Genomic DNA, 13961 nt, shown 5'->3' with positions numbered 1-13961 from the left:
ATTTTCTAATTTAAATCTAGAATGCTAATGTAATTAAATAAATTTCAAGAATAAAATAAATATAATAATTCTTTATAATAAAATGAATCTGGTAATAATTAATACGATAAATTCTAACTTATTGGTATACGGCGTGAAAATTTTTTAGATCTCATTTCATTAGTTTTATAAAACCTATCACATTATTTTATTATAAATGAATGCGATCATAAATAAGAAATTACAATTTTAATTAGTTTAATATGATTTTATAAAATTGTTAATCCATCTTGAATACATAAATTTAAAACATGACATACAAACGAATATGAAAAAATAAATCATCAATAACAGATTGACAAATAAATTTTAGATCTTCTATACAAACAGTATTAGAACTAGCATTATTTAATGATATTGAAAATACTTCATAAGTTAATCCATATTCTTCTAAAATTAAACATAATAATTGTGTGATGTTATGAGCAGTATGTGATTCATCAAAAACTCTATAAGTTAACAATTTTTTTAGAGGTTCCAAGAGTTATCGATCCAATGATAATCATACACATATACGAATGTATTTACCAATGATAACTCCAAATATTAGAACATAAAAAAAACTTTATTATTTAATTTACTAAATTCATCAATCAAATTCTTTTTTTCTTGTTGTAATAATTTTTCAATTATACAAATATAGTTCTAGGAACACGTTTAACACATAGAATACTGAATTCTTTACAAAAATATTCAAATATGCATTTAGATCCAAAACTAAAAAAAAAATATTCTATGGAAATAAATTTAACTAATAACTCCCTTAATTTATTATCAGCATATAAAAATAAAATATAATCAGTACTACCGCTAGTTGAAGAAAATATAAATAATTATGTTTGAGAACGATCGAGTCCATATTCCGACGGGTGCTTCATTTCTATGTATCGTCTCTATGACCCATAACTGTCGCCGACTTGGAATTTGTTTGAAGCATTGACGATGCTTATATTTTGCACCCAATTCTCCCGACGAAATAGTGATATTCTCAAAATATTTAGTGAAAATAAAAGTTTTTGGAAGAGAAATTTCTCAAACCTTAGAAGTAATTGTATCGGTACTTCCTTATGTTTTGGGTGTTAAAAGGTGCTCAGTCTTATGTTGAGGTTCTCGTGCGGATTCACTATTTCCTTTCCCCTCAGAGATTGAGATGATGAACCTTCACGGTCTTTTTCCATTATAGTTGAAAGTTGGAAATGAAAGTACATAGAGACTTGGAGTTGAAAACGGAGAAAGTGAAATTAAAAATGAAAATAGAGAAGATGTGTGTAGAAATAATGAATGAACTCTCTATTTATAGAGTTTGGATAGTAACATACACTAAATCATAATGATCAAAAAAACGATCAGATGATTTTAAGCGTTAAAAAATATTAAAAAAATATCCTCCAACAACTAAGAACCGTCGATTTCCAACTAATACAAAGCAAAAAAAAAACAAAATTGAATCTGCTGAACCGACGGTTCGTCGATTTTTGAGGACCTAGAACCATAACCAATCCAGCATCTTACCAGGCCGGTTATAGTCCGGCCCACTCAGGCCTATATATTGTTTTTAAAAATGCCACATAATAATTGACATAAAAATTAGAATTTGCCTCGACATGAAAGCCTTTCTGCATAATTATATTTTATTATAGTTCTTAATGGTATTTTCTTAGTATTAGTAATACTTGCTGTTCGTAGTATATTATTACTCACAACTATTTATATTATGCAAAATAGTATACAATAATGTAGAATAATATGATAAAACATAAGTGTTTCATTAAAATGCGAGAGAAATCAAATATTAATTGATCGAGGGGGATAAAAGGGATGGAACGCATATCATACTATAATATGATGTGGAGATATTACTCGATCAGAATATATACAAACGAATGTGACCAAAAAAAAAAAATTGAGAATATGAACCAAAAAACATGAGCAATACACACACAGATTCGATGCCCGTGTGACTCGCATGCACGATACCCGTGAGCACCTCTCTCCATTAGAAGCGCCTACACAAAGTTGATATCCTGTACATCCTAAGATGAGCAACCAAGGGCAACATTTGATTTGGCCACCTAACACAGCTAAAATTTAAATTTTTTTATCTCTATCATATGTATGCAACTCTCTTTTCTATCTTGCATGTCAAATATCATCCTCTTCTCTCTTTTACATGCAAGGTAATATTGATTTATAAAAATCAACACCAGGAGGATGCTGGTCTTTAAAAACTAAGATCAACATGTTGAAGTTGGTTTGTACCAGCTCACCACAATTAGTGTTGCTCAATACACGTTGGAGATGATTTGTACAAAACAACACCACAAATCAATATCAAGCAGGTTTGTACTGTTGGTTTGTACAAACCAACACCATTACACGTGGTGTTGATTTATACAAACCAGCACTACTAGCACCAATACTGCTAGCTTCTACAAACTAACATTAATTATGGTGCTAGTTTGTAAAAATCAACTTTAACGTACTGATCTTTAAAGATCAGCACCAACATATTAGTGTTGATCTTTAAAGACCAGCACGTTGGAGTTGGTTGGTCTTCACCTTAGTGTTGATTTGTAAAAATCACCACTACCTTGCATACAAGAGAGAGAAGAGGGCGACATCTTGCATGCAAGAGAGAGAAGAGTTGCATACATATGAGAGAAAAATTAAAAATTTTAAATTTTGGCCACATCATGTGGCCACGTCAGATGTCACCCTTGGTTAATCACGATAGCAGGGTAAAATTTTCTCTTTATATATAATGTTAGAGAAAATTAATGTTAGAGAAAATTAAGTTTTTAGTACTGTAACTTATAATTTTTTTTCAATTTTAATCATGTTCTGAGTCCATTTATATTTTTAGTCCTGTAACTTGTAATATTTTTCAATTTAGTCCTTTTTCCTCTAAAATTAAAATTTTTCAACGGAAAATGATGAGTTGTAAATTGAATTTGGGGATTTTGATTTTTTATGACCCATGTGCTTTTTATATTCCAACCACAAACTAGATATTTTTCGTTGAAAAATTTCAATCTTGGAGAAAAAAAGACTGAAATTGAAAAATATTACAAGTTATAGGACTAAGAACGTAAATTAACTCATAATAGAACTAAAATTAAAAATGATACAAATTACAGGACTGAAAATGTAATTTTCTCTATAATGTTATGATCAGCTTTAAAACATTCCTATTTATCAAAAGAACATGGTAAAAGCATAGAAACATGAGATCAAAACTACATAATATGCATTTCTGTACTCAAGATATTAATAGAAACATGTGATCAAAACTACATAATATACATTTCTTTACTCGATATATTAAGGGAACTCTACAGAAAAAAATGGTAGACACATGTACAAGGAGATTCATAGACGACTTCTGGTATCAATTTCAGCAAGGAGAACAAACAAGGCCAAAGAATGGTTGCATGCTATTTTCTTCCTAGATTTTGTGATGATGAAGATATTCTTACAAACTTGCAGCAAATGGCACAACTGCAGAGTCCCATCAGTTTAGTAGCCAGATTTGTTGTTGGTCCATATTCAACAGCTTAAGTTTAGTGAATCCATAACCAAATCTGAAGATGAGAAAGAAAAAAAAAATAGTAAATGATGTCAATAGGAAGCATTCACTAAGAAAGCTTTGAGAAAATAAACTAATTGTATGAAATTCACTTCATTCGCTAGGAATTGACAAATGAAATTCACAAATGAAAATTTGAAGTTTCAACATGAAAAATTTTCCGTGGCAAATCCCGCGTTAGTATGCTCCACGCTGTTGTTGATAGGAGAGTACTAAACGGTAGTAAATTGTACCAAAATAGTAAGCATGTAATAAACAGGTAAATAAAAAAGTAAGAGTTAGAAATTGGTATCTTTCGGTTGAAGCGTCGGCGTGCCGACTGTCTTTAGAGAATTTATTGTCGCCCACGGTGCAGAGGTTCTCCGACAAAATTCTCCCAAGATCCGACAACCACTCGTGTCGTCCGTAGGTGCACTCCAAGACGAACGTCGCACTCGGACTCAACCTCAGATCGCGGAAACCAAGCCTCAGGACAAGGAAAAACTCTCGGAAAAGAAGAAGATAATGCACGCATACACAGAGAGGGTGCGTCGGTGGTTCACGCGGGGCAGAACCAAACCAAACCAAAGACTGACAAAAATAAACCAGGTCGCCTGCAAGCGTGAGGCTCACGAGCTGGGGATTTGCACCCCCCTGCGCGCGATGATCGCGTGCGTCGCGCCCGATTTATGGATTTCCGGCTCGAACCCCCCGAAATCACCTGATTTGGGCTCGGCCCGCGCATGAGTGTAGGTCCCCTTAACTTTGCTAAGCAAGGATGGAAGGGATCCATATATAAGCTCTTCCAACTTTCTTGGCTTAACAATGTGGGACTAAATGCATACACATATGCATTACCATAACAACTAAAACCAAGAAAAATACTTTGAATTAAACTCAAAACTCAACAATCCCCCACTAATTCAAATTATTTTGGTCGAAAAACAGAGACTTGTCCTGAGGCTTGGTTGCAATGAGCTTTTAGTGAAAATACCTTCCGGTTTGAATTTTCACCTAAGTACACCAATCTTATTCACATAGGTTTGAAGTGAACTCAGTCTTGAACTTAAACCTTTTATATGTGAAAATCAATTGGTAACAACTCATCACGGGCGACGGTTGAATCCTTCTGGGTTGGTGCATTACGGTCATGCCACCGAATCTTGTTTCATAAGTGCTAAGGAGAGTTGTCTAGACCCCCCACACTGCGGCCCCACAGTTACACTTACATAGGTGAGTTCTCCAAGGATGTACTGCGAGCATCCTGTCATTAAGACCTTGAACTCATTAAGAGCTCATAAGCTCATCCTTACTAGCAGTCAAGCATCTATCCAGGGAAGAGACTATGAGATTACATCTCAATCAATTTGATGCTTACGGTTCACCCTTATAACTTGTTTATATCACATTGAACCTACTTCTTGGGATCTCCAATCAGATAGGTTGGGTTGCCGCTATAGGTGAAACCAGGATAGGCCTCAGTCTCATTCCCTTACTGAATCTCTTGATTTTCTCAGAATCAAGTCCTTTAGTGAGTGGATCAGCAATATTGTCCTTTAAACTTACAAAGTCCAATGACACCACTCCAAGAGACACTAGCTCACGAATAGACTTTAATCTTATTCGTACATGTCTCTTCTATTTCTGGTTATACTTGGAGTCTCTAATCTGAGCTATTATTGTTTGATTATCACAGTGTACTGAAATAGAAGGTATTGACTTCATCATCAAGGGAATTTCAGAAAGAAGACCCTTAAACCAATCAGCTTCAGTTACTATGGTATCCAAAGCACACAATTCTACCTCAGATGTAGAACGGGTTATAATCGTCTGTTTAACAGACCTCCAAGCAACTGCACCGCCTCCAAGTGTAAAGACATAACTAGTAACGTCTTTACACTCAGTAGTGTCAGCTATCCAACTAGCATCACTATATCCCTCCAGGACTGCAGGGAATCTCCCATACCACAAGCCCAAGGATATAGTGCCTTTTAGGTATCTGAGTACTCTGTCTAATGCATCTCAATGCGTTCTGTCCGGACAGCTGGTAAACCTGCTTAATTTCGTTATAGCAAAAGAAATATCAGATCTAGAACAATTTGCTAAATACATTAGACTACCTATGATTTGTGAGTATCTTAATTGAGATACTGTCACACCACTCTTATTCTTGTGGAGAGTTTTTGAAGGATCATAGGGTGTGACGACAGATTTAACTTGGCTATAGTCATATTTCTCTAATACTCTCTTAACATAGAGTGACTGAGAAATTGCTATTCCATCAGTTGAACGAGTCAACTTCAGCCCTAAAATCATGTCAGCACAACCCATATTCTTCATATCAAACTTACCACTTAAGAGGGCCTTAGTCTCATTAATAATAGAAAGGTTAGAACCAAAAAGTAGAATATCATCTACATATAAACATAAGATAATACAATTATCACATTTTATTTTAGCATACCCACATTTATTAGAGTCATTCATTTCAAAGCCAAACGATAGCATAGTTCTATCAAATTTTTCGTGCCACTGCTTTGGGGCTTGCTTCAAACGATAAAGAGATTTGACTAACCTACAGACTTTATTCTCATTTCCAGAGACTACATGTCTCTCAGGTTGATCCATATATATCTCTTCTTCAAGATCTCCATTAAGGAATGTCGTTTTGACATCCATTTGATGGACCTCAAGATGATATATGGATGCCAATGCTATTAATACTCGGATTGTAGTAATTCTGGTAACAGGAGAATAAGTGTCAAAATAGTCAATCCCTTCTTTCTGTTTGAATCCCTTAGCAACTAGGTGGGCTTTGAATTTATCTACTGACCTATCAGGTTTTAGTTTTCTCTTAAACACCCATTTACATCCTATAGTGGTACACCCAGGAGGTAAATCTACCAACTCCCAAGTGACATTAGAGATAATAGAGTACATTTCACTTTTAATGGCCTCTTTCCAGTGCTTAGCTTGAGGAGAAGTTATAGCATCTCTATATGTCACAGGGTCACCTTCTATATTATAGGTGATAAAATCCTGGCCTAAATCCGTAGACACACGTTGCCTCTTGCTCCTTCTCGGTTCTGTATACTCACTAGATTCATCTAGTCTAGAGTGACTTGAGGAAGGTGTATCTACTACGGATAATGGAACCTCTACGGCAGTAGGATTATCTCTAGTAGGAATACCAGATATAGACTGAGGTGTTCTCGTCTTCATAGGAAATATATCCTCAAAAAATGTAGCATCGCGAAGTTCTACAATAGTATTTGCATCTATTCCAGAAATTTCAGATTTAATAATCAGAAACTTATATACAATACTATTTTGAGCATAACCCAAGAAGATACCATCTACGGTCTTTGGACCAAGTTTTTTCCTTCTGTGTTCAGGTACTAGTACCTTTGCAAGGCACCCCCACACTTTAAGGTATTTCAAACTTGTCCTCCGGCCTTTCCAAAGCTCATATGAGCTTTTATCCCTAGATCTCATGGGGACTCTATTTAACACATGACATGCAGTATATAGAGCCTCCCCCCACATAAAGTTGGATAACCCAGAACTGCCTAATATGGAATTAATCATATCTTCAAGGGTTCAATTTTTTCGTTCTGCTATACCGTTGGATTGAGGACTATATGGAGCAGTTACCTCGTGAATTATACCTGTATCTTGACAAAATTTTTGAAACAAGTTCAAGGTAAACTCTCCACCCCTATCAGACCTTAACCTCTTAATAGATTTATTTGTTTGATTTTCAGCTTCAGATTTAAAAATCATAAATGTATCTAAAGCTTCATCCTTAGTTTTCAGCAAATAAACATAACAATAACGAGAGTGATCATCAATGAAAGTAATGAAATACCGTTTATGGTCTCTCGTTATTACACCGTTAAACTCACAACAGTCAGTATGAATCAATTCTAAAATATCAGAATTTCTATCAACTGATTTGAAAGGTTTACGGGGTTGTTTATATTGCACACAAACTTCATATTTTTTTCTTATCATTTATAACATGCTTAGTAACCATGTCTAGATTCATCATCCTTTTTAGGATATTAAAATTGACATGTTCTAATCTGTCATGTCATATATCATAAGACTCAATGTTATATGAACAATCAATATCAGTAGATTTATTTAAGTAGCATTTTCTACATTGAGTTTAAATAAACCTTCATTAAGGTAACCTTTTCCAATAAATGTTCCTAAATGTAATATTACAACTTTATTACATTTAAAGTTCAACTCATAACTAGCACGGACTAACTTTGACCCGCTAATCAAATTCGACGAACCGCTGGAACATGATGCACCTCATACAGTGACAGAACTTTTCCAGAGATGAACCTCAGGTCAACTTGTCCTATCCCAAACACCCTGGCTGCAGAATGGTTCCCCATGATCACGGAAGTGCCTTCAATTACCTGATAAGTAAGGAAGGCAGAGCGATCAACACAACAATGCACATTAGCACCTGTATCAACTAACCATTCATTGGGTTGATAGATCAAGTTTAGTTCGGGTTTGAAGGTAACAAACCTATCGCTGGTGCCGTCACTAGTAGTCACAACATTTGCTTGTGCCTTGGTGTTGGACATATTGCTCTGGTTTTTCTTCTTGTCCTGTCTCTTAGGACAGAATTTGACATAATGTCCAACTTGTCCACATGCCCAGTACGACTTGGTTCCATTTTTCTTTTGAACTTTTGGTTTGGGTTTCATCTTGTTCTTCATTTTCTGATTTTTGAATTTTTTCTTATCAGATGAGACTACTACGTTTGCCTTTGGAATAAAATCCATAGGCATTCTTTTATCATCATCTTTATGTTGCTTCCGATGTTCTTCTTCGATATTTAAGGCAATCATCAAATCTTCTAGAGAGATTTTACCTCTTCTATGTTTAAGAGTCATGCCAAAATCTTCCCAACTCGGAGGCAATTTTTCAATGATAGACAAGACCTGAAATTTTTCAGGTAATGACATATCTCCTTCAGCAAGACCATGAATTTGAACTTGGAATTCATGTGTCTGCTCAACCACAGATTTGCCTTCAACCATTTTGAAGTTCAAGAATTTTGCCACAGTGTACTTTTCTAAACGAGAATCTTCGGAGTTGTATTTTTTATTCAAAGATTTCCACAGCTCTTTAGCCAAAGCCGTTGAGCAGTATACATCAAATAGTGCGTCTGAGAGGGCAGACAGGATCCTCCCATGGCAGAGATAATCCCTTTGCTTAAACCTCTATAAGGCAGCACTATAGGCAGGTTCCTCTTCATCAGGTGAAGGAGGATCTGTTTCTATAACGGAGAACAGCCCTAGCGTAGTAAACCAAAATTTCATCCGTTGTTGCCAACGTCTGAAGTTTTGCCCGAAAAATTTCTCGGGTCTGGCGCTAGCCTCATCAGATCCCGTTACCCTATCATTCATCATGTCTATTGATGCTTACAATAAATTCTCTAAAATTGTTGTTGATAGGAGAGTACTAAACAGTAGTAAATTGCACCAAAATAGCAAGCATGCAATAAATAGGTAAATAAAAGAGTAAGAGTCAGAAATTGGTATCTTCCGGTTGAAGCGTCGGCGTGCCGACTGTCTTTAGAGAATTTATTGCCACCCACGGTGCAGAGGCTCTCCGGCAAAATTCTCCCAAGATCCGACAACTACTCGCGTCGTCCGTAGGTGCACTCCAAGACGAACGTCGCACTCGGACTCGACCTCAGAACGCGGAAAATCAAGCCTTAGGACAAGGAAAAACTCTCGGAAAAGAAGAAGACAATGCACACATACACAGAGAGGGAAGGAGAGAAAGCAGACTGCTTGAGAGTGAATGAACCACGAATAGAGGTAGTGTATTTATTCACCCTGAAGCACTGCTTCGCCAGCAAACCAAAGCGTGCGCCGGTTTGAAGTGCGTCACTTCCTCACGCGCCTCGCCAGGTGCGTCGGTGGTTCACGCGGGACAGAACCAAACCAAACCAAGGGCTAGCAAAAACAAACCAGGCCGTCTGAGGCCCACGAGCTGGGGATTTGCACCCCCCCTGCGAGCGATGATCGCGTGCGTCACGCCCGATTTATAGATTTTCGGCTCGAACCCCCCGAAACCACCTGATTTGGGCTCGGCCCGTGCATGCATGTAAGTCCCCTTAATTTTGCTAAGCAAGGATGGAAGAGATCCATATATAAGCTCTTCCAACCTTCTTGGTTTAACAATGTGGGACTAAATACATACACATATACATTATCATAACAAGAAAAATATTTTGAATTAAACTACACTTGATGGTGCTTCATACCAATTTTGCTGGCAAGTTGCTTAAAATCACCATATTAATGCAAGATATTTAATGATTTTGGACCCACAAGGAATGCCGAAGCTAAATATAGCAAATTCTATCCAAGTTCATGAAATTTCTTTCACTATTATTGTTATCCAAACATGAAATGACCACTTAGCTCGAATTTGGAAAAGACATGAAGCACCATTCTCTTGAACAACCTCACCTTCCTGTTCATGGTATCCACTGCCGATCAACAAAGAACTTTATATTCTTAACAAAAGAAATATTTATTTGGCATTGAATCTAGAATCGCTGCCTCAGCAAAGCTGAATAACAACAATCTCTACATCATGGTCCTAAAAAATTGAAGAATAATTCTGACACGTAGGCATGGTGATGGTGTTCAATAGGTAAAAGGCATTAAGTGTCTGAACTTGATATAATATGTATCCTGGTGTGTTTGATTTGCTGAATGAAATAGTTACTCCTAAGAGATGAAATAGACAAGTAATAAAATGAGAATAAGAAATCTCTAGTTTGGTTCATGGAATAAAATAAACATAGATAGAATAAGTATTCTTATATTTGGCTCATAAGAATATTATAAAGAATAAAAAAGGAATACATTTTCTCATAATAATGAAATATCCCCACATGAAGAATTTTTTCCATCTCATCTAGCTGGCATGAGCTACCAAGTTCACTTATCGCATTGATTTGCTCTAATAGTTTGATGATTAAACTAGCACATCTGGCATGACAAGCCCCCTTTCAACTAGACCAATATGTTTGACTCGCTCCTTTCAACCTAATCAATCACCCAGGTCTACCTGATAGAGGCAAGCGATAATCTCCTCTAAAAGTCAGAAATAAAGATTTCAAAGCTCTATTTGCCCTAGGTCAGTTTGGCCAGGTCGATTAAGTTTGAGTTGGCTCAAGCTTGAGTCTTGATTTTTGAGTTTCGATATTTGACAATATATGAAAATTATAGAAACAATCATCCGTTTGGAGAGATTGTTGGTGCAATTCCCCTCTGGTCAAGGTTTGACCAATTAGATGTGAAGAAGAGTCAAGTAGGTCAAAAATTTAACCAGATACTTGACTAGAAAAGTCCTAACTAAAGGTTAGGCAGATGAAAGACCTAGTGAGTGAAGCTAGGCAGTTGGGAAATCCTGGTGAGTGAAGCCAGGTGAAAGTCCTGGTGAATGAAGTCAGGCAGTACGAAAGTCTTGGTGAGTGAAGCCAGACAGATAGAAAGTCCTCCTGGGTGAAGCTAGGCAGATACAAAGACCTAGTGAGTGAAGACAGACACGTGGAAATCCAGGTAGGTCAAGGTTGACCGGACACCTGTTGTTGGGAATTCCAAGTAGGTCAAAAGAGTGATCAGATACTTGGCACAAGGAAATCTAGATTGATTAAGAGTGACCGAACATATGGTGGAAGGAAGTCCAAGTGGGTCATGCAGGACCGGACACTTGGCACAAGACGGTAAGTCCAAGTGGATCAAGGTTGATCGGACACTTGGCACAAGGAGAAAAGTCAAAGTAGGTCAAAGGATTGACTGAACACTTGGTGAAAAAGTCCCGGCAGGTTAAGGTTGACCGGATGCTAGGCATGAGGAGTTCCAACATGTCACGATTGACCGGACGTTGGAATTGGGGACCCTTGAGCTTGAGTTAAGCAAGTCAAGGGTGGTCAATCGATCAGCCTATCAATTGAACCGAAGCCCAATCGATCAGCCGATCGATTGGGAGAGTGCTGCGATAAACAGCAGCCCAATCGATCGGTCGATCGATTGGGGGTGTTTATCGCGAGCACAGAAGCTTCCCCAATCAATCAGCCGATCGATTGGGGGCTGGTTTTCTCGCGCGATCGCGAGAAAGCCTGAATCGATCGATCGATTCAAGCAGTTTCCAGCAGAGCACAGAGGCGCTATGAATCGATCAGCTGATTGATTTAAGTCTCCCCAATCGATTAGTCAATCGATTGGGATATGACCATTGCGAAGGAAAGCACACAAAAGCCTTCTTCCTCGCAGCGATTCGAGAGCTTTTCACTCTCCACTCCTTGCGATCATTTCTCATAGGTTTACGCCAGTTCTTAAAGCTTCTTGGAGCAAAGTGTTGCTGCACTTCCAAGGTCATGAGGTGTTTCACACAAGAAGAAGAAGCTAGCTAGGGTTTCATTTGTGTAAAATCTTGTAAGATTTTCTTTGTATTTGCTTCTTCTTTTCTTTTTGTTGTATTGAGAGATTGTACAAGGCTTCTTCACCTTCGGTAGTTACCGAGAATGAGTGTTTTTTCTTAGTGGAGAGTGTGTCGTGTGTGGATCCTTGGATTAGTCACCTCTTCTTGAGGTGGATACCAAGTAAATCTACGTGTTAGCGTTGTGAGTCTTGTTTCGAGTTTTTTCCGCGTCATATCAACAACACCGAAGCAAGCAAACAAAGCGCAACGAGCTATTCACCCCCCCTCCCCTTTCAACTACAAATCGACCCTAACAAGTGGTATCAGAGTGAGGTCGCTCTTCACCGGAATCATCGCCGGAAAGGACAACAAGCTAGAGGGAGAAAAAGTTGAAGCAAATTTCAACAAGTCAAAGACTTCATCAAAGGCTCAATTTCAAGATGGAATTCCGAGATCGACTCAGATTTGACACAAGGGTGTCTCCACTATTCACATCAATGAGCTTCGATTCTTGGAAATCAAGGATCGAAAATTTCTTCATGATGGAGATAGAGCAATGGTTTGCTCTCATGGAAGGCTTTGAAGCTCCAAAGAATTCAAAAGGCAAAATTCTCAAGAAAAGCAAATGGAGCAAGGAACAAATTCAAAGGTGTGAGGCGAATGACAAGATAACCAAATTATTGGTTAGTCTATTGCCAAGCACAATCATTTGCAAAATTGGAGAATACAAGAATGCAAATGAAGTATGGAGCAAATTGGCCAAGCTTCATGAAGAACCCTCCACTGCACTAAACCAAGAGGAAAAGGACTCCGAAGTTGAGAGATGTTCAACTTCCAAAGAAGAAATCCAAGAAGTTTCATCCTCAAAGGAGTGCAATCAAAAGAGTAAAGAGGGAGCATACTCTTTGTTTCACGTGCAAGATGAAGAAAATGAAGAGGCTTCCACCTCTAGGATTGAAGGAGAGTGTCATTCACTGACACCGGAGCAAGAAGAGGCTTCCACCTCCGGGTCAAATGAAGAAGAAGATGGTGTCACCTCTACAAATCAAGAAAAATCAAATGAAGGATCACAAGCAAAGGTATAATAATTTTAACTGTTAATAATAAAAATCATATCATTTACTTTGAGTGTAGGGAAAGAGGGCACTACAAGAGTAAGTGTTCTAAATTAACCAAGAAGAAGGGGTCAAGTGGCACCTAAGGGCAAGGAGAAGCCCAAGGAGACCGCTCCCATGATAAAGAAGAGCAAGGAACACATTGTGTGTTTCTCTTGCAATCAAAGAGGACATTACCGGAGTCAATGTCCAAAAGGAAAGAAACCGGTCAAAGTCAAAGGAGGAAGCTCAAGTCAAGAGGGAGCTCCCAATAACAAACTCAAGGTATCATTTATTAAGTCTATTCCTTTAAGTAATAATAAAAAAACATGCTAGGAATAGTTTATATCATTTTAATGCTATTTATCATGGACATAGGAAGTATGATAGAATTAAGGAAAATTATGTAGCTTATCATGCTAAAATCACTCAGTCTAAGACGGGAAAAATGGATAACGAATTAAGCAGTAACTCTAAGGACTTTAGATATAGGCCTAAAAATAGAAATGCTCATAGGAATCAAGGAAAATCAAAATCTAAGGATTTAAGGTTGGAAAACCAAGCCTTAAGGTCAATGCTTGATAAATTTAAAAAGACCCTAAAAAGAATGGAAAATATTCTTAAGGGTCAAAATGAGCAAAATCTATGTTTAGATAAACAAGAGATATCCTATGACCATAGAGATTTGAGATACAAACCTAAGGCCAAAAAGAATGTGACTTTATATCATAGGGTTCCATATAATTATGGAACCAACCCTAGGTCTAGGGGTCAAGTCAAAGATACAAGGG

General features: G+C 37.3%; 1 protein-coding gene across 1 annotated transcript in view; it reads right to left on the bottom strand.

The window, feature by feature from the left end:
- Window positions 1-3248: 3248 nt before the first annotated feature.
- The window catches only part of LOC121997901 (RHOMBOID-like protein 5), a 39279-nt gene continuing 28566 nt past the window's right edge, over window positions 3249-13961 (bottom strand). The window contains exon 5 of the mRNA XM_042552603.1: window positions 3249-3620. Coding sequence (XP_042408537.1) covers window positions 3551-3620 — 70 coding nt within the window. The 3' untranslated portion in view covers window positions 3249-3550. The remainder of the gene's footprint in view (window positions 3621-13961) is intronic.

Source organism: Zingiber officinale, chromosome 1B (genome assembly GCF_018446385.1).
Source record: "Zingiber officinale cultivar Zhangliang chromosome 1B, Zo_v1.1, whole genome shotgun sequence".
NCBI classification, from domain to species: domain Eukaryota; kingdom Viridiplantae; phylum Streptophyta; class Magnoliopsida; order Zingiberales; family Zingiberaceae; genus Zingiber; species Zingiber officinale.
The sequence above is the reverse complement of the archived record's forward strand: the minus strand, read 5'-3'. Positions and strand labels throughout refer to the sequence as shown.